Genomic DNA, 21,363 nt, shown 5'->3' on the forward strand with positions numbered 1-21,363 from the left:
CGTGCTCCGCCTTAGAACAAGTTGACAACAACATTTTTAGATGCGAGATGGAAACAACTTCATTACCCATTGGAAGGACCACTGAATCTTTAAGAATTCTGGATCTTAGTTTCGTTCCTTCGTGAACATGGTCTTGATAGTAGAATGGTGGCTTTAAAGAGATGTTTGAAATCCAAGTCCATTCTTCTGGTATGTTTGGATTACGTGGCACGTGTAAATCAAATAGAGAGGATTCATTAACCATGGCTTTAAGAAGCTTCGGGTCACCATCGCTTGAAAAAGATGCAACGGTAATCCCAACTTTTGCACATTCGGAAATTATGGTCTTCCATCTTGTTATTATGTCTGTACTCGAAAATTTATTGTCAGTCCCAAAAACGCTTAAGCATAATGGAGGAGTGTTGGGGTGCAGTGGCTGTACCACGTAAACGTATGCTACGTTTGCCTTAGCTTCCTTTTCAAAATATTCTACAACTGTTTCGTAAGAAGAAAATTCCATGGACTGCATATTCGGAAAACCATTCTTATTCAATGGTCTAACAAATCCGACACAAGTATTACTTGCTTGGTCGTAATCGATTCTACTAAGAATACGAGTTCCATCCTCAGCAACTGACACAAATTTGTGTGGTACTTTATAACGTTTAAGGTGCTCCAATACTTGAACTATGCGAATTTCTCCTTCTTTGATTGGATTTCTTTCCTCTGAGAGATATCGTCGGACTTGTCGTAAGGATGGTAAAGCTGATGGTAAATTTTGAACAACAAAAGAATACGCCAAAGACCCAGCAAATATAAAAAGTGCCGTGCTAAATTTTTTCACGCTTTCTGAATGTCTCTTAGTTCTTGAATGACAGTTGTTCCATAAGTGTTTTAGAAATCCTCCAATATTTGTATTTGTTGCTGGATTTGCTTGTGAAATGCTTGATTCAGGGTTACTCAACTTCAAACTTAAATCTTTAAAAATACCCTCATTTTCTCTAGCAATGTTCTCTATTTGATTTAAAGTGGGGAAGAAATCATCAAGCTTAGTTTGTGAAGAATCATTAGCAGCCGCCAAAAACGTGCGTTTCTTTCGCTCATTTCTTGAAAAATTAAAAGTTTTTCTTTTTAAGTTTGTGGAAGACATGCTAGACGACCCTCCCTTCTCAGCTACTTCCCTGGAAGGGAGGTCTAATGAAAATCCGCTTCACGATTTTCAGGGCCATCTTTGGTCTTGTTTCCGCTTGAATCTTGAGAAATGTTTATTCCAACAACTTCTTGATCATGGGGGCTTCTGGAAATTTGCTCTTCGGTAAATCGTAAGGTAGTTTGAACAAGCGGCAATTTAGGCTTAGGCTTTTCAAAACATTTTTTCATGTGCCTATAAAAATTTGAGGCGCTATATCCTAATCCAGAAGATGTTCTGTTCAAGACACTCATCTTCCCACAAACTAAACAGTTTATTCGGTAAACACCGTTAGACTGTGAACTTCCAGACAAAATCTCGTAGTTGGTGCCTTCTTTGGAATTAGAGAATTTTGCACATGTCGAATTTTTCTTGTATTTTTCAATTTGTTGTCGTAGACCACTTATAATTAAGTTATCAGCGGTCTCTGTTGTGGCATCTTCAAAAACTTCACTTCTCTCATTTATTGGTGAATTATTCAACGCTTCTTTGCTTGAAATGTCATTGTTGGTTGATTCGATGTTTCGCGTGTCATTGTTCTTTGTCAGGTCAATTTCGGTGATGGGCTTGGAAAAGGTAAAAGTCCGTGCTGGTGTACCTTTGGTGTACCTTTTAGGAGCAGCTTTCTGGTCTGAGAAATTCTTCAGTGTCATTGTCGTTTTGGGCATTTCGACTAATGTTTTAGCGTAAGCTTCGAGCTTATGATAATGTCCAGGAAGAAATCGAAACTTACTTCTGCTTTTGAAAAATACTCCAAACATTGACTTAGCGTCTTCTTCGTCAAATATCTCATTATTATCCCTGATGTATTGTTCTAATTTCTGAATGTTTTCCGGTTCTTCAAGTTTCTTGATAGATTCAAAAGAATCATAACCAGTATTAATTAAACAAGCAAACACTTGCGGCGGAAGTTCTTCCTTCATTTTGAGCACAAATAGTTCACTTGCAGTTTTTTTACACTGTTCATTTTCATTGTTTGCCATAATGAAATAAATTCAGTAAACACGTAGTTATTAAACAATAGTTTTTTCGTAAATTTAAGTAAAATGTGCGAAATCCTCGGTCAAATCGCAATTACCCTTTCTCGCGAGAAACTGTAAAGCTTTTACTACAACACTGGCACGAGCACGTTTCGACTAGTTGTGATTGTGAGGCGTTGGCATTTTCCCGCGTAAATATGGTCCCCAGATGTAGCTATAGCCGTAACTCAAGCTATGGCGCGATTTTTTAAACGTGGCAAAACGGATAAGCTTCAAAACGGGTCTGTTTATTTCATTTTACCTCCGATTTTCTTTGGATTTCTTTATTGATTTCGTGATTTCGTTACTGATTTCGTGATTTCGTTTCTGATTTTGTGATTTCGTTACTGATTTCGTGATTTCGTTGCTGATTTTGTGATTTCGTTGCTGATTTTGTGATTTCGTTGCTGATTTTGTGATTTCTTTACTGATTTTGTGATTTCAATACTGATTTTGTGATTTCAATACTGATTTTGTGATTTCAGTCCTGATTTCTGATTTTGCTTTTGATTTCGGATTTCAAAAGTTGGATTTCACGGGTAGCGTACGGGATTTCATGAATGACCGACCCCTCGCGTCAGGCAGAAATATCCCATTCGCATTCTGATGAACTCTGCAGCTATAACCCCTTTAAAGATTTCTCTTCTTCGCCAGTGTCTCCACTAGAGTTCTTGTCACAGTATATTCTGGAGAGATTGCCGGAACTATATGTACAACGTGTTCGATGGACAGACGCTATCCATCAAACAAGGAGACTCGAACATCAACCCCCACCCCCTTCTTCTTCTTTCGTTCCCCAATTCCCAACACTCTACGGACAACCATTTAGATTATGTTTAGAGGCTTCGGTCAATTTTCTTCCATATAACATGTTAGGAATTTCAATCCAGTCATTCCATGTTTGGGGTTGTTTTTATAGTCTAGAGCTTTAGAATGTTCACTACCATTAGCCGCGGTATAACGGCTATGAGTAATGACACCATTATATAGTTAACTTCCTTCTTGTCTTTCATTCTCTTGAGATGCGACGTAAAATTTCGTCACCCACAATAAGTGTGTCACTTCAGCAAGTTTTTTGTGTGTGATATTGGCCTAAACATAATTCTAATCTATTTTTTACATTCAAAAGAGCATTTTAAATAATGAATATCTGCTTTCATGGACCAATATTGAACTAAACGTCGATGCAATGTATCCATTCTTTCACTCCAAATGGAAATGATATTACACTTGCTATTTTTCCAATCTGCTGCCATCTTGAAAAATGGCTAGCAGAAAAGTAATAAAAATGTCCAGACGGGCAACGCCGGGTGCCTTGGCTGCTAGAGTATCATAAAATCATGGTGTACGTTCAGTAACTGCTATCGTTCGCGCCAGTTTTAGCCCACCACTTTCAGAAATTAGTTAAATTATAACGAAATTTGTTAAGCCTTGGTACTTCGCGAGCTGTTTGAATAAGGTGAAGCAGATACCATTTAGATCGAGTCAAGTTGTTGAACTTGACCAACGAACCAAAAATGCATTCAACAACTCATGAGGTGATGTTGCCAAAATAAACGCAACGGAGAAGAAAACGGTTGTTTCCCCGGTTCGAGTAACTGAACGTAGCCATGGCTGCCCTTAAAAATCTTAATACTGCAAGACCCGTTTCAAGTCTGAGTATCAATATAAGTTCGACTTTTGCCCTTTTTACCTCTCCGAGTGACGTATGTCACGGAGAGGTTCTGTAACGATCGTGTCTGTCTGTCTGTCTGTCTGTCTGTCTGTCTGTCTGTCTGTCTGTCTGTCTGTCTGTCTGTCTGTCCGTCTGTCTGTCTGTCTGTTGTTACACCCACGTGACCGCGTTCGCAGTTTCCAAATCGGAGCAAACGTGTTCGCCATTTCCGAACTGCTTTCACAGTCACGGAAATGGCTCCTCTACTTGAGTTCTCACACCACCATCTTCTGGTCTTTGTCCATCCCACACGGACACCAGTCTGTACATACTGGCTTCTAATCACCACCATCTTTTGATCTTCGTCCATCCCACATGGACACCAGTCTGTACGTACTGGCTTCTAATCACCACCATCTTCTGGTCTTCGTCCATTCCACTTGGACACCAGTCTGTACATACTGGCTTCTAATCACCACCATCTTCTGGTCTTTGTCCATCCCACTTGGACACCAGTCTGTACATTCTGGCTTCTAAACACCACCATCTACTGGTCTTCCGTCTATTCCACATAGACACCAATCTGTCTCATTGGCTTCTACTCCATTATCATCGTTTGCTTTTAGGATATACGCGGCGATCAGCTAGGGTTACGAGAAACGTCTAGCCTCCCTAAGGTGGGATCGCCACCAAAGGTTTTCGCAATTGCGCTTTTTCCTTACTATTATAATGGAAACGAATCGTATATATACCCCAAAATTTGAAGAAAGCGGGCAAGAGGGGTACCCTTCACTCTAAACGTCAATATTAGCAAAGTTTGAGATGATAATAGGTATAACTTTATTTTAAACGATTTAACTATTATTAATGTTAATTATTGAAGATTAAAATAATTAAAAATAATTATATTTATTTAAATATTAAAGATAATCTTGTTTCTCAACTCAAAATTAATACGGAAAGAGTTAAAAAGCAGTCTATGTTTTTGTCTGTGTGTGTCCGTCCATTGTTACACTAGTGCGTCGCGTTAGCGGTTAGCCTTGTGTTGATGTGTTAAGAAATCATACAGAACCTTAATATTCCCTTTTTCCATAATAAAAAGTGAATATGTGGAAGTATTTTTCGTAATTATGATGCATTTAGTACTTTTGTAGCTTTAAAGCTCTGTTTCATTTTGATATTCCAAAGATTTTTCTTAATATTGTTATTTGAAATGGCTGTTTATATATTACTTAAGCTATAATACATCTGTATATAGAATAATCCTTGGTTTAATGATTTCATCAAGAAAATTAAGACCTGGACTCCGGCGGGTATATAGTATCATCCGTAATAGGCTTAATGAAACAAAGAGTAAATAATTGAGGCCTGAGGTGAAGCAAACTTTGGTCTTTGATTTTCGTGTCTGAAATGAAGAGACATCAACGGTTCAGAGTGAGCCGAAAGTTAAATACACTATTAAATAATCAGGTTAAGATTTTATAATAGAAGAAAAGATTATGGTGGCATTTAGAATAGTAAAAGGGCTAATGGTAAACGGGTAGTAGCTACAGGCATTTTATTCTCTTTATGGAGCGCATTGACTATTAGTGCGTCTAGCTACAATTTAGCTTTGGTGTTATTTATCGTTAACATTCATGTTGGCAAACTAAGAATATTGTTGAGGTGAGACGAGACGATAGTGTTTACACTGCAAACCAGTTGTGAATGTAGCTATCAGAATATACGGTAAACAGCTGAAGCGAAGACTTCATTTCCTAATCTTTTCCCCATTGACTGATATCCATGTGTCCAAGATTTATCCTTATTGGATTTAAAATGTCGTCTGCTTTACTGTATTATTCGCTATGCTTGGAATACTGCTTCAATATTTCGTAAATTTTTACTTCAAAAAAGAGAAATAATTCCATATCTAGGTAAATAAGTTTGTAGTAGTAGACCTCTTGACTCGGAGAGGTAATATTTTGGTTTTCCCAACTTGTATTTTAATCTATCCTTGTCCAAAGAATATAAATATTTTATATTTGACCAAAATAATAAAACTCTGAAAGTTAAAATAGTCTTATTATTTTATAAATGACCCTCCGAAGTTTTTTTCTTTTTTCTTTTAGTGGGGAGCAGGTAATAGACTTGACAGATGACTTTGGCTTAAAAATATATTTTTTATAGTACATGTATGGGTATGTAAGGCAACAGAAAACAGGTTTATACCCCCACCCCTGAACTCTCCAGGTTTTTTTATATTTTTTTCATAGGGGTGCAACTTGGGCGCTAAAGCCCTTGATTCTTTGTATCCGGTACAAAAACCTTTGGAACTAGATCTAAATTGACCGCGGCTCTTCACTGACTCATTATTTTAGATAAAAAATCTTTTAGGGATAAAAAACGAAAGAAAAAATAAGAGATAGCAAAGGCAAAGACTCGGATTCTACGAAGGTAAAAAAAATCCAATATCAGATTGCGGGTCGAGTTTGATCAGGCCTGTACAGTGTCTTTTGTGTGTCGCGTAGAGTTCGCGTATGTCACGGGTCTTTCTCTACCAGTACCACCACAGTCTTTGAGAGGATCCCCAGCAATTACTTTAAGGATTTTCTGAGGTTTTTCTTCCCGCCCTTTTTGTCGATTTATCTTTCCTGGGTAAGTCCTCAAAATTTCCGACGTACTCTTATATTTTTCGAAGCGTTGCTACAAGGAAATTTCCCATTTTTTTTTAAATTGTGGACGTTAGGTTTTGTTGAAATTAATTTGCATGTTTGGCCTTGCGTTTCGAGAGTTCTATTCTTGCGGTATAGCTAAGGTTTGATTATTTTTCATGCTATTAGGATGTTTTTTTACGTAGTTTTCAGGCTAGGAGGATTTATACCGTTTACAAAAGGATTCCACGGTACTTGGAGGACAAAATGCAGACTACTTTGTCCCCCATGTAGCATGGAATCCTTGTGTAGATGGTATGAATCCTACTAGTCTATGAATACATGAAATAAATCATAACTATTCGTAGGTATTTTTAGATAAATAGGTTGTGGCAGTAATTTTTGATGAATAGTTTTAGACCTTCCTAGCTGGATTTTCGTAATATTTTTTAGCTTTTGCTAAAATGATAGTTTTTTCAATGTTGCCAATCACGATTTGGCTCTTATGTGAAATAGGTTGTGGCTATATAATCATTTGGATATATAATTTTAGACAAATCAGTGAATGTTATGTGCGGGTAATAGTTAAGGATTAGGTTAGATAACGACAAATAAAAATCATGTCTTAAATCCAAACATAAAAAGAGAACGTTTATTCCAGCAAAGATTTTGTCTAAATTTTCAAAAAATTCTAGTCTACTTCTTGTTATCAAAATACGTCATAGCGTTCGTCTGCTAAGGATAGGGATGAGACATACATAGGAGAGGACATAAGTAAAATATGGCTCATAGAAAAATACTACAGTGAACTTGCGCTGTTAAAATACTCAAAATCACTGAAACACGTATTAGTTTTTACGTGTACTTAAATGACAGGATGTTTAAAATTAGTCATTTTGCAGCGGTATTCTGTAAGTTGTTTCTGAATCTAATTTACCTCCACATCTCTATACACTTTAATACACGGTGAAAACATTTAATCGATGCACAAATTTACCTGTTTTTAGTCTACACCGTGGCGTAAAAAAACTACTAGCAAAATGGTGATGCTATTGTAGCTACTTGTTATCGCGTTCAAAATACTCCCTCTGTCGCGCTGACACAAGGCTTACCTTTCCCCGTGTTAAAAGTCTTCAAACGCTAGCCAATAGATCATTTCGGACGTAACAATGTCGGATCACGTGATCCACTGAACCCATAGCTAGTCCAGTTAGGGGACGACGACGACCATATAACTCATAGGAGGAGAAAAAAAAAGATAGACGAGATAGGATAAGATAAGGTAAGATAGAAAGATAAAGAAAAAAGTATCAGATATAAGGAAGCTTTGGGAAAAAAAGAAGTCTTTCCCTTCTCTATTTTGGGAGTATACTGGTACGTGGGTTATATATTGGAGAAATGCTCGAGCGTGACTGAAAAGCCAACTTGTAAGGAAGGGGCCACGAGGTACAGTATACTCGGCTTCCTTCACCCCTCCTCCTCTCCTTTGGTCTTCCCCAACTAAAGGTGTCTCCAACATACTTCTATTCTTACGTCAACGCCATCGGGTAGTTTTATCCCCTTTTCATAGTCCATACCAATTGTAGAGTTCACTTTAGACTATCCTGTACAGATGTACCAGTTCGTGATTATAAAATACTAGAGACAAATACCTTACTTTTAAATTAAGTTTTCACTTCAAAATAGGTTAGTTTCAAATCGGTCTTAAAAATAACTTGCCTTGAATTATTCGCATGAGTAATTTGTATTTTATTTACGAAAAGTCGTTGTTTTGGAAAGCAAAAAATATATTGGTTTATAGCACTATCCGCTTTAGGAATATAGGTATGCTTCTTAGCAATACATGGTTCAAGAACATGGGGATAATTTTTACCAGTACTTATTTTAGAATACATATCTATTTTCTTTTTTGTAATCACACTTCAAAAATATGTCCAATTGTTTTTTTAATACCCTTCAAGAATTCATGTTTTAATTTTAGTAATACTCCCTCAATAACCCATGTCTAAATTTTAGTAATACCTGAAGTATATGAAACTTCTCTTCGAGAGAAGTGTACCAAAAAGCGGAGTAGGTAATTGTAACATGATTCTACCCAACATCATTTTATGTTTGGAGCAAGGTTACTAAACCGAATCACATACGCGATAACTAGTTACCTCATCATTACTCTATTAGAGCTGAACTATTTGCCAAGGCGCATGCGCTTGTGCGTTTTTATCCCAAGTCAATATGAAATTTGTGGGTTGATTGCTGAGGATTTAGTACCAAACAGTTATAGAATTCACCATACACTGAATTTTGATGAGAAGGAGAGCAAACAAAAAGGCTGAGCCTGCATGGAAGAATCATGTTACATAACTGAAGTATTAGGAGGATACAGAGTGTCACCCTTCTTCTATTATCCCCTTCTGGTAATACCCAGCCAAGAAGACGTCCAAATTTTAGAAATACCCCTTCAAGAACGTATGTCTACAATATTAGTAATACCCACCCAAGGACACACATCTAAATTTTAGTAATACCCAACTAAGAAGCTATGCCTAAATTTTAGTAATACCCAACTAAGAAGCTATGCCTAAATTTTAGTAATACCCAACTAAGAAGCTATGCCTAAATTTTAGTAATACCCAACTAAGAAGCTATGCCTAAATTTTAGTAATACCCAACTAAGAAGCTATGCCTAAATTTTAGTAATACCCAACTAAGAAGCTATGCCTAAATTTTAGTAATACCCAACTAAGAAGCTATGCCTAAATTTTAGTAATACCCAACTAAGAAGCTATGCCTAGATTTTAGTAATACCCAACTAAGAAGCTATGCCTAGATTTTAGTAATACCCAACTAAGAAGCTATGCCTAAATTTTAGTAATACCCAACTAAGAAGCTATGCCTAAATTTTAGTAATACCCAACTAAGAAGCTATGCCTAAATTTTAGTAATACCCAACTAAGAAGCTATGCCTAGATTTTAGTAATACCCAACTAAGAAGCTATGCCTAGATTTTAGTAATACCCAACTAAGAAGCTATGCCTAAATTTTAGTAATACCCAACTAAGAAGCTATGCCTAAATTTTAGTAATACCCAACTAAGAAGCTATGCCTAAATTTTAGTAATACCCAACTAAGAAGCTATGCCTAAATTTTAGTAATACCCAACTAAGAAGCTATGCCTAAATTTTAGTAATACCCAACTAAGAAGCTATGCCTAAATTTTAGTAATACCCAACTAAGAAGCTATGCCTAAATTTTAGTAATACCCTCTTAAGCTTATTTTGATCCGTTGAATTCCGTAAATGGGACGAACCTTTTTAAAGAAGAAAGTAGAAAAGGTGGAAGATAGGATATGTATAGTGGTGAAGGAAATATACTTAAGGGTGGCAGGCAGGGCACGCTAACCGCCGTAGGAGGACCCTGTGCTATAGAAAAGACGAGAGTGACTGAGATGAGAAAGAGAGAGAGAGAGAGAAAAAAAGTTTATTGACAATAAAAATGGAACTACAGGGCTTGAAATTGGAAAAGGTACCAGGGCTTTGATCCCTTATCTATACTCTCTAAGGGAAAAAATGACTAGCGATATATCAAACGAAAATCCTTTTCTCTGCCGGCCTTTTATGATTTATGTTTCAACCCTTGGCTGGCTAAAAACCACCACCACTACTACCACCATCATCTCGCTACAAGGGATACTCGTTTTTCGGATCGCTGAAACATAAATGTTTTTTTAAACAAGTTTCCAACTTTCAAAGAAACTAATTTGCATTTATTCATGGTCGTATGAAGAAGCGGAGACATTATGCAAGTTCTTAGTTAAAAGACTTGTCCTATAGGCCCTTCCCGAAATTTTTGGAGAACTTCTGTTCCTTTTGCAAGAGTAAATAACCTAGGAGTAGGTAACTGGTACTTTTACCTAAACCTGCATCCACGATTGTTCACATGTTAGAAGTACCACTTCAATCAGAATTTGAGCTACAGATAATAGACCATTTCATTAACTACATGCAAAGAAAAAAGCAGACAGTCGGGATTCCGCCGTATTTGGTTGTTTCTCTCACGAGGCAATGCCTGACGAAGCCCGTGTTCACTATAAGACAGAGGCTAGCCAGCTCGGACTGCCTCTGGAGGTGCTACTTGGCCCTAGGGAAATACCATAAGGTGTATTTGCTTCTCTACAGGAATTAATGGAATAGACCTTCTCGATGTAAAAAGGGGTAGCCAACCCTTTATAAATGATATGCAAGGGGGTTTACACATTTCTGTGTCTACGTACTCTCATGATACAAAAAGACCACATTACATGCGCCAAAAAGCTTGATGTAAGGCAAAGTTTTACCCCGATTCAGTTACATTGAAATGGTCTACGGTCTGTAGTAGGCATTTTTGTTCTTTCCTTCATGTTGTTCTTGACGATGTACTCTTTATCTTCATTACCGAAGATGATAAAAATAAATTGGTAAAGATTAGACAGTGGTTAAAAATCTGGGTGCGTAAATGATTCACGGTTTGAATTATTTATAACAGATTGCCGTCTCGTCTCTTTTAAAGTCAGTCATGATGGCATCGATTTTTCAAAATCCGTTTTAATTAAGCTGTAGTAAACTGTATTGTTCATTTTCTCCTTTCATTACTTTATTGAAAAAGTAACATGCTCCCGTGCCATAGAAAGCTACGTCCGTACAACACAGATGATGCGCTTTGAACTATCCATTCAGTCATCGATCGCGAATAAGTATTGCCAGGGAGGATTATAAAAGGAGATGAATTGAACGACTGAAAACCGTTAATCGTAACTCCAACAACAGTAAAACCTGGTTATCGTGGCAAGCAGTCTGGGAAACGGCACACTTCCTGTGGTCCAAGACCCGTTTATTAGTTGCTTGGACCAGTTTTTAAATTCAATTAATTGGGGTTACTGGTCCTCGGGACCAGTTTATTAATTGCATATCGCTTGGAGCAGTTTATTAATTAAATTAATTGGGGTTACTGGTCATCGAGACCAGTTTATTAATTGCATATCTATAGCAACACTAAGCGGTTCTCACCACAAATCTCCGCACGTCTAGACGCAGTGGGGAAGACGTGATCTGGCTAGGGAGTCAAGACTCGCGGTGTAGAATACTTGTTCACCCCACATTACGTCTCCTTTTCGAGTCCTCACTGGTATCGTCAAACGAATGACCTTTATTATTAATAATATTGATGATGCGTTCGTGTGGTGGAAGTGGATAATATATGGTTTAACCTTTCAAGATTTAATCAATGCATCCTACAGACTTGACTCTAAAACCAAAAGCGGATGGTATGGCCCGTATTTCGTAAGGGAAAGGGTCAAGTTATATCGGTTGAAACGGTAATAGGTCACGTGCGTGGCACGAGATGTTTAGTACGCTTGTAAGACCCTAAAGAGGGCTGGCTATAGTAAGGAAGCTGCTCGTAGTTTATTTATGAGATGCGATTGCGTACGTCGTTCTACGTTATCGGCTCTTATATTCGTGCCCCCCCCCCCCCGTCCATGCCGATTTTACGATGTTTATGAACGTTAATTCCCTAATTTCGGGCAGCCACTAAACATAATATTTTGCGTCCACCGCGCCTATCTTGAGTATATAATGCGTTTAGATAAGTGCGTAATGTATTGCTCCTGCGTGCCCTGTTAGTCTCTGCTCAAAATAGCCCGGCTACACACGATGCAGCCTGTAGGCCTTGGTATAGGAATACATCCAGTGTAATTAGATCAACATAGCAACGTCATGTAGTTTCCTTAATTGTTATCGTATTATTCTAATTGCTTTCACATCTCAGTGAAAATCACTTGACAAAATGCTTGGAATTCCGTAGTACCATCATGCGAAGTGCTAAAAATTTTCAGCCAATGATATTAATTATAAAATTTATTATAAAAACATTTCTGTAGCTTATCGATTTTATTTTATTAATTTACTTATTTACTTATCATTGGTCAATTATTTCACGACAAACCACTAAGTTTCTGCATTTGTAATACCTCTCTAATATTTCTAAAATGAAAGATAATTTAATAAATTCTTTTGAGAATTGCCGATTTATAACATTTTACCAAATTAATTGGTCCGTTATCTTTCTTTGATAAATGACCATGCAGGTTTTGAAAGTAAATTTAGTATTTTTGGTTCTCAAAATGTACATGTAAACCTTAAATTTACAATAAACTACTAGAAAAACTAGCGTATAAATTTTTAAAATATCCTTGCTTTGATATTTCATGCACCGCGACAAAATATGTCTGAAGGAATTAATGTCACTTTCGTTAAGCCTTTGCCTGCGCGCCTTAAAAATTGATAGAATGTCACGTGATTAGTTAATGAGGTCACGAAGAAGAACACGCTTTTATATCTTTACTATCTAAGTTCCCCCGCATTCCCCATGTGTTACTTTAAATGCTAAGAGTTGCCTGTTTATGTAGAGACTAAAGTCTAAATGGTATAAACAGTCTTGGGCCCTTCTACGAAATATTTATTTCCTATGGTTTTATAATTAATTCAATAAATCGATTCATTATTAGGGGTTATTCATAAAGGTAAAATGTTACGGTCTGGAATAGGACGGTCGTTAAAAGTAAGGGGTTCGCGGGCCAAACCTTGAGGAACTCAACCGCCAAGCCTATTCTAAATCATTCCTTGCAGCTTTGTCAAATTCGGTAACAATGTTTAATTATCCCTAATAGTAATTTAATCTTTCCCAAAGTTTAATTCGTTAATTTAATCTGGTTTTAACAAGGCAAAGTGTTATAAACCAACTATGCTTGAGAAATAACTTTTTTCCACCAACATTTGCCCGTTACATTTTTCTTTACCAAGATTTCTTCTCTAGATGTGACTTTTTCCGAAAATAAAACAGAACAAAAATGTAATGTATATGGTTTCTGGAATCGTACAAACAGTGTTATAATATGGTTAGGGGTGAAACTTAAAGGTATGAAGCTAGACTGGAGAGAGCGAGAGAGAGATGAGATGTGAAGAGAGAGAATTCACTCTTCCTTGACGTCACGGAGAGGTGCTTCCATCTTTTATGACCTTAAGTTACGGGTGAATTACTTCTAAATCCGATAAAAGTGATAATTTTCAACATCTCGGTTGTTACGATGGATATGATCCATTAATTCCCTCCCCATTTTTAAATCAATTCAATTGTGTCAAATTGTGTAAAGTGATCTTAACCTATTGGACTTTAAAGAGAGAAAGTTATATTAAGCCTGGTAGATTTCAATATCTTTTTTTTTAAATTGAATTTTAGTATGTTTGATTTAACAAGATGTTTTTAATGGGAAAATTAATAATTTATGGTGCTTATTTACTCGAATTTTAATCGCATTCTGGAAATAAAATTTATTCCGGGCTTTAGACGTTCAAGATAGTTGTGCAATAGTTTTATCTTAAATTATATATTTGGGAATTGTTTATTTGTATGTTTGTTTGTTCTTTATGCACAATCATGACGTGACTGATGTCAGTAAGAGTAGGTGCAAGTTTTAGAAGTTGTTTGTTTGAGCCAGTATAAAACTTTCTATTACAGATCCGAAACATTTTAGCTTTCTTAATAACCCCTAATTAAGCTTCGTTTTATTGAATTTGAAAGCGCTAAAAAATGTTTCTAAAAGCAAAAACAAAATTGGGCAGATATTTCACGCAAAGACTATTCAGTGACAAAAATCCTCAACCGCATGCACCTTGGAAAATAGTTAAGCGCTAATAGAGTACTGAATGATGAGGGAACTATTTATCGCGTGTGTGATTCGGTTTAGTAACATTGCTCCAAACGTTCTTATGTTGGGAAGAATCATGTTACAGTTACCCGGCTTTGCGGTAGGCCTACACTTCTCTCGAATAGAAGAATTATTATACACTTCTGGTATACTACTTACAATTCATGTGAAATTATTCATCAATTTTCAGTTCACACTTGTACTTCAGTAAACTATACCATTTTAATCTTTGCGTACTACCCGTATCTCAAATTATTTCAAAAAGAGAGTCAAGGAGATAGAGTGGGGGTACACTTCTCTCGAATAGAAGTATTATTATACACTTCTGGCATACTACTTACTATTCATGTAAAATTATTAAAACATCAAATTTTCACACGTGTACTTTAGTAAACTATATACCATTTTAATCTTTGCGTACTACCCGTATCTCAAATTATTTCAAAAAAGAGATGGGGATGATGGTGTTTCTGTAATACTTTATAATACGAGAACTAAATCCCTTACGCCCTTCGTTGTAAAAATAACCAATTATCCATCTAGGTTCCGAAATGCGTGGCGTGTATAGCCGAGCACTACTACGTGGTCGTCCGGAAAAGTTTCCCCTAAAATTTTACATTGTAAATTTTAAAGAACTTTAAAGGAGCTTATCGAGTAAAGACATTTTATTTCTCATTACTAAGTCTCTCCCCCTTCATTCTTCCTATCTGGTTTTCGCTTTGTAGTATCTCTCTCTCGGAGTACAAGCTAGTCGACCCCGGTCGAACCATCATAAATGTCTAATGGCTGCCCTTTGCCTTTGCCTTACTAGAAAGCTTTTTAACGCCACGGTTCTGCCGGAAAAGCGAACCTTAAAAGTAGATGCCGTAAGGGAAAAGAGTATATTCTGTTGAATAGTTGTATGCTATATTCCACGGTACATCACGAGGCGGCGTATCTTTCCGAGTTCTATTCCTCCCTAGAGGATCAACCAATGGAAGGTAGGGTGGACTGAAGACATTTTACGCGCGGGAAAGAGTGCTTGCTTCTAAAAGGGGGTGGAAAAGGGTGGCGCATGCGCGTAACGAGCTAGATGTTTCATTTGATATCAAGAGTAAATTTACCTGGAGTGTATGGATCTCAAATTGTGGTATTAAGAACATATCAGACCTGCAGAGGAGGCTCAAAGATAGACCCGAACTGAAAAACCAGTTACGGTTTTTTTTCTTTTTTATTGCTGTATTTGTCAAGCTTATATCGATGTTTTTACAGCTGAAACTAGATATTAATTAAACAACAATATTACACCTTTAACCCGTTTATGACTCGAAATATTTCTGTCTAAAAATGTCCAGACCAATACCCGTAATATCCCCAGAAACCAGATGTGGAGAATTTCACAATTTTGTTACAATTCCCGGCCTACAATTTTCAAACGACCCCTTTCGGCAACAAGATATATACCGAACTAAGATAACGTCAAAAAATTAAAACCTGTAAAACAATACAGGGTGTTTCTGAAAGGTCTGTAAGAAATTATGGGGGTGTATGTTTATTTGGACGGATGGCCCCTTAAGTTTAATTAAGAAATTAAAATAAGATTCTAATTAAATTTAAGGGGTCATCCGTAAAACTTTGCAATCATAATTTGAAAACGGTGACCCGGACGGCAAAAGGTCATAGAACATTTTCGGTTCGAAATCGTCGTGCAAAAGTAGTAAATTATAACATATCCCATAATGTCTTACAGACATTTCAGAGACACCCTGTATAGTAATCAGGGTAAAATAATGAACAAAGGATCTATAAGGGTTATAAAATTATACTTGGCCTAAATTGAAATAAGAAAGAACTGACTAAAGTGTATACACAATCGCTAACCATTCAAATAAGTTGAAGCAATTTTAAAAATCGAGCTAACTACTGTAAAAAATATGTATATATATTACACAAAGGGGAAACTAACCGCGGTACGAGACCCCATTTATTATTTTAATACTCGAATGGGAAACATAAAAGGATGAAAGATAAAATTCTCTTCATTATTAATTCAGGCGCGTAAACGTTATCAAACTAATTTTGCCATCCGTTAACAAATATAAAACCAATTTTGCCAGAAGGTACTAGCTCTTGTTAGCCTTTGCCTTCGTTCATTTCCAATCGTCTTTCTCTACCCATCCCCGCATGGCTATAGGGCCAGCGATCCAGCTCCTACACCAGTCTTTCCACCTTTTAATATATAGATAGCGGAATATAAATCAAGTCTTATTGCTCTTTTAAAACAAACAAAGACACGAGAGCTATGGGCCCTGGAATAGAATATTGTCCCGGGGCGCAAAATGCGCACACTTCAATATATTAACGAAGCAACGAAATTACAATGTTCGATGCGCCACCCGATGGATGCTTTTCTGCTCAGAAAAATAGAGACAACGAAGAGGGAGATACAAGGAAGGATACCTTGGTATACCTTTAAAGGGAAATGATTAGATTCCGAGGCTAAATATAATAACTCAATTATAAGGATAATTTTTCTGCTCAATTTGAAATATGAAAATGATTTCTTTATACAAATATAAGGGTTGACGCATTGTAAAACCTGGTATTGAAGAACGGGTTTACCATGGAACAGCAGTTCTAGAAAAACAGCAGCATAGTTCAAACTTGCTGTTTTTAAATTAGTTGCTACTGTTTTGAGGAAATAGCTTGCAGTGTTTATACAAATATAAGGGTTGACGTATTGTAAAACCTACTAGGGAAGAACGGGTGTACCATGGAACAGCAGTTCCCGGAAGAGCAGTTCCAGAAAAACAGCAGTATAGTTCAAAACTGCTGTTTTTAAATTAGTGGTTGCTGTTTTGGGAAATAGCGGTGTTGAACTACAGTTTTGAAAAATTCTTAATCTTGCAGTTTACCTTGCCCATATTAAGTGTAAAAGACGATAACCAATGCAGTACAACAAACTTAACCTTACTTACCAAGTTTCAAGTACACTGTTAAAAATAAAGGTATTTTGAAGGTACTATAAAATACCTCCGCGACCTTTTTAGTACCCATGAACGTATTTTATTAGTTGTCTCACAGTGCGGGTATTAAATGATTTCGAAAAAGGTATTTTGGAAATATAAGGTATATAATGAAACCTTTTAGAGTTTCTGCGCTTCTGCTGGTATGTTATCGTACCCTGGAAGTAGAAAAGGACTTAACAGACTCCTTTAGAGGGAGTTTTTAGTTCCGGCGTGCTGATTATAATTAACACTACTAAAGTAAAATACATGATATAATACTTCAAGCCCAAATTCTCTAACACTAACTGTTTACTTCACCAGTAGCACTAGTAATGACAGCGTAGAAGAAATCTCTGTTGGAATATTATTAATAACCATAAAGAATAGGTTCGGTAGGGTAGAATAGGGTAGTGGTTTTCTACCCGAGATTTCAATTTCAATCTCAAGTTTCCTAGCTAGTGGTTTTTCTTAAATATATAATTACATATAATTAACATTAATTATTTTCTTTGACAGCTATGTACACTAGCATACGTTACATCATTTAAAGGCAATACAATTATGATATAAGGCTTACATAGTTAATATAAAGGTTTGAATCCGAGCTTACGCCTTCAGTCGCCATTCAGAAAATATCCATGTATATGTGACCCTGAATTACCTTTACACTATAACAGTATCACACCTTCCTTAACAAGGGGAAACTAAATATAGTATCGGGAAATGTAGAGTGGTTAATCCCTTGCTTACTAAGCGAACTCTCACGACCCCGCAAGCCTATGGCGCAGACACTTAAAGGCGAGATGGAAGGCAAAATTTTACCCTCATCCCGTAAGCCCACAACACAGACACTAAAAGTTGAGATGGAAGGAAAATATTACTCTCGTGTCTTTCAGTCTCATTTGCATCGAAGTGGTGTATTGCTTACCATGTCTGAAAATGATTCAAGCCCGCGGTAATAAAGGAAAGTTTACCAGTTTCAAATGTGGCGCAAATATTTTTGATGGCGCGAAAGTATAATTTAGACCTGTTTGTGGGTTTTATTTGACACCTAATTCGGTAGCACAAAATACCTTTAGAAGTATATTATCGAACCTTTTTGAGTGTTAACAGGTACCCTTTTCGGTAATAAGGAGTACCTTTCACAATTTGAAAGTTTTATTCCGACCTTTGTTGAGGTTTAAATGATACCCATTACGGGATCACAAAATACCTTGTAGTCCTCAAAAGTACCTTCTTCAAGAGGTATTTCATAGTACCCTTACACAACGGTATTTTGTAGTACCTATATAGGTACGTCTGGGGATGCATTGAAAAATACCTTTAAAGGTACTAGACAGTACGGTTATTTTTTACAGTGTATAATCGAACCTAATACTATTTGGATTTCAAATAACCCATTTTAACCTCACCTGACCTACTATTCCATTTCAAACAACCAAACTTGCACCATAATAATCGACTCGGTTTTTCACATCCCGATTGTGCTGTTCTTTATAGAACTGCTGTAACGGTATGCCACTTTTGGAGTACCGCTGTCTATGGGGAATTACCGTAACGTAAAACTGCTTTTCGGGAAACCGCTCTTTAGGGAACCGCTGTTATGGGATCCGCTCATACTATTGCCTCCCGGTAGAAACTAGTGTTCCGTAAGTGCGGTTATTGGCTAATGATAACTAAATGGGAAATATCGTTTGGCTTAGAAAAAAGGGTTTCAAATGTCGCAATACCTGATTTAATTGCTAGTACGTAGTTTGATTATCACTGCTTACTTTTAATAGGCATTTATGAAGTCGTAAATTACGTCGCAACAACAGTTTATTATTTTGTTATTGTTTGCGACGCGAGTGTCGCCATGAAAATGATATTAATTAGGGTGCAATATTCCTAAAGCCTAAAAAACAGAGGACGTATGTAATGTTTTCCCCTAATGAATGTTTTTATAAAACCGCAATTATGAACAGCTTGCGACGCTTCTTAATGCGAAGAGCAGCGAATTCCCTCGACCAGAGACATTTGTTACAATTACAAGAAAAATATTTGTTAAATTAATCCTTTATTATAATTACTGAAAAAAAAAGATGTGTAAGCAGTCGAATAGCAACAAAGCGTTATGCAGCCTACCAAGGTAAATCGTTATGCAGCCTACCAAGGTAAATCGTTACTTTGTATTTCTGTTTTTCAGTACAGTGACCTGACGCCTATTTTGTCTTCTTTAACATTGCAGACGCATAGGCCTTGTTCAAATATACCATAAGTTCATAAGATATGTTCCATAAATAAGTTTGTCACTGGTTACAAACAGGAGCTTGTCATGAAGTGACGTAGGTCATAGATTCTGAGTAAAGCGACGTCTGGTGAGGCTGAGAGCGCTTCAGACTAAATAGGTAGATGAACTGCAAAATTAACCGAGTGTAGCCTTGCAATTCTCGCTTGTCGTTCTCGAACTAGCTCGAGCTGTAAGTCTCTAACATTACGAAGTATAGTTAGTGTCATACTTATGGAATGGAACATACCTTATAAACTTATGATATATGTTATTTCGAATTAAGAGGAGAAATTCTACTTTACATTGAACAATATTTTGTTAAATACGAATTTAATCAAGTAATGAATTAGTTGTTGTCTGAAAACTAAATAATTTTCAAATATAATTTTATCCATCCACGTTATTTCGAATGAAAAGGGGAAATTCTACTCTACATTGAACTATTTTTTTAATTACGAATTTAATTAATCAAGTAATGAATTATTTAATTGTTTTCCGAAAACTAAATAATTTTCAAATATCATCTTATCCATCTAAATCTATATAGCCTTGGGTTCGGTGTCTAGCCCTCCCATATATGTAAAATTTCTCAGTAAAACCAAAGAGTAATGTATGGGGGTGGAAGCGAAAATGCATTTGGGGGTATAGAGAGAAAGCCGGGGTCGATTTTGGCAATCTTATTCTGCCTTTATTGGCATTTAATATCATCCTTATGGAATTTGGGGGAGGGGGCCAAAGGGAAGAGGGGGAGAGGGCAGGAGAGCAAGTTCGGAGGCCGGGTTATGCGTGGAGAATTTTGCTAACTAGGCACAAGGCTGTGCATTAAGGCAAGGTTTATTAGGTATGCGAACCGCGTCGTCGACGGAGCTAGAATTCCCCCCATTTCTGCAACCAACTCACTCCCCCTAGCGACTAAAGAGTTCAGTGAAAGGGAGAGCTATAGCCGTTATGTAATTATAAATGCATGATGATAGTGGTATCAGTCCCCGTATCCTCAACTTTACTCTCTGTTGAGTTTAGGGACCCGAAGTATGTATGTATGTATACCATTTGCTATCTGCGTGAAATTTGAAGCTGTATCTTTCCTTAAGGGATGCCGGGATCGGAATTCGTGTTTTTTTCTTCTTTTCTTTATTTCTTAAAGGGCTAGTCTCATTTAAAAGGATAACGTTTTAATCTATTTTAATAACGTAGGGGGAATTTTTCTCCTTGAAATAAGACAAATTTCGATAAAATCGGTTAACATTTGCCCAAGATACAATTTTGTTTTTTTGAAATAATTTTAAAAACCGGTTCATCCACCCAAAAATCGGTTCTGCATATTCCAAAATGCTCGGGATTTTTTTCTTACGTAAGAGATTGGCTCATGGGTGCGCTCTAGCTCGCTTCAATTTCGAACTAGGCCTAGCATTAAAATTGCGTTTAAAATTAGTTTTTGGATATTTTTCACCTACGTCACAGGGAACTGCCTCTAGTCCGAAATTTTGAAGGGGTGAAAATTTATTATTTGTATTTTTAACCCATAATATCTAATAGTAAGAAATAGTTTTGGAATAATTATAATTTTTTAATGTATTTGTACGTACTAAGTAATAAACGTGTTTAATGGTGTATTTAAAATTTACGATTTCAGTGAGACAGGTCCTTCAATTTTCGTTAAGCCTAACGTATATGGAAAGTGTGGGGGGAAGATGTTTAGGGAATTATGACTGTATTTACGAGATTGTATTTGAATAGAAAATCGCCATTATCGATGGGAAATTAATGAGATTTGACTTACTTTCTTGTAGGTATTTTTAGCAGCTGCAGTGTCTTAATTTTTTTCTTTCACATTATAAGTTAGCTTTATTTTCATTTGTACAAATTTTTTAATTTCGACTCATTTCGCACAC

The 21,363-nt window shown here is 36.5% G+C and overlaps 2 protein-coding genes across 3 annotated transcripts in view; one reads left to right on the top strand and one right to left on the bottom strand.

Annotated features, from left to right (window-relative positions):
• The window catches only part of IA-2 (tyrosine phosphatase IA-2), a 410,032-nt gene that overhangs the window by 322,047 nt on the left and 66,622 nt on the right, over positions 1-21,363 (top strand). The window lies entirely within an intron of this gene.
• On the bottom strand, positions 1,073-2,342 carry LOC149702920 (uncharacterized). The gene is made up of 2 exons (XM_089866817.1): positions 1,902-2,342; positions 1,073-1,799 (listed from the first exon to the last, which is right to left on the bottom strand). Exons 1-2 carry the CDS (start codon positions 2,149-2,151, stop codon positions 1,174-1,176), a joined length of 876 nt encoding a protein of 291 aa, XP_089722943.1. The 5' UTR covers positions 2,152-2,342; the 3' UTR covers positions 1,073-1,173.

Source organism: Phalangium opilio, unplaced genomic scaffold (genome assembly GCF_054372755.1).
Source record: "Phalangium opilio isolate 3A_F unplaced genomic scaffold, DU_Popi_V2 ptg000017l_1, whole genome shotgun sequence".
In the NCBI taxonomy this organism is placed as follows: Eukaryota; Metazoa; Arthropoda; class Arachnida; order Opiliones; family Phalangiidae; genus Phalangium; species Phalangium opilio.

What these genes read in the sequence shown, in the direction of transcription:
- LOC149702920 (XM_089866817.1), bottom strand. Translation starts at nt 2,151, where the DNA reads ATGGCAAACAATGAAAATGAACAGTGTAAAAAAACTGCAAGTGAACTA. An exon ending in AGTATTTTTCAAAAGCAGAA is followed by an intron (nt 1,800 to 1,901) that starts GTAAGTTTCGAT and finishes AGAATTTCTCAG; the next exon opens with ACCAGAAAGCTGCTCCTAAA.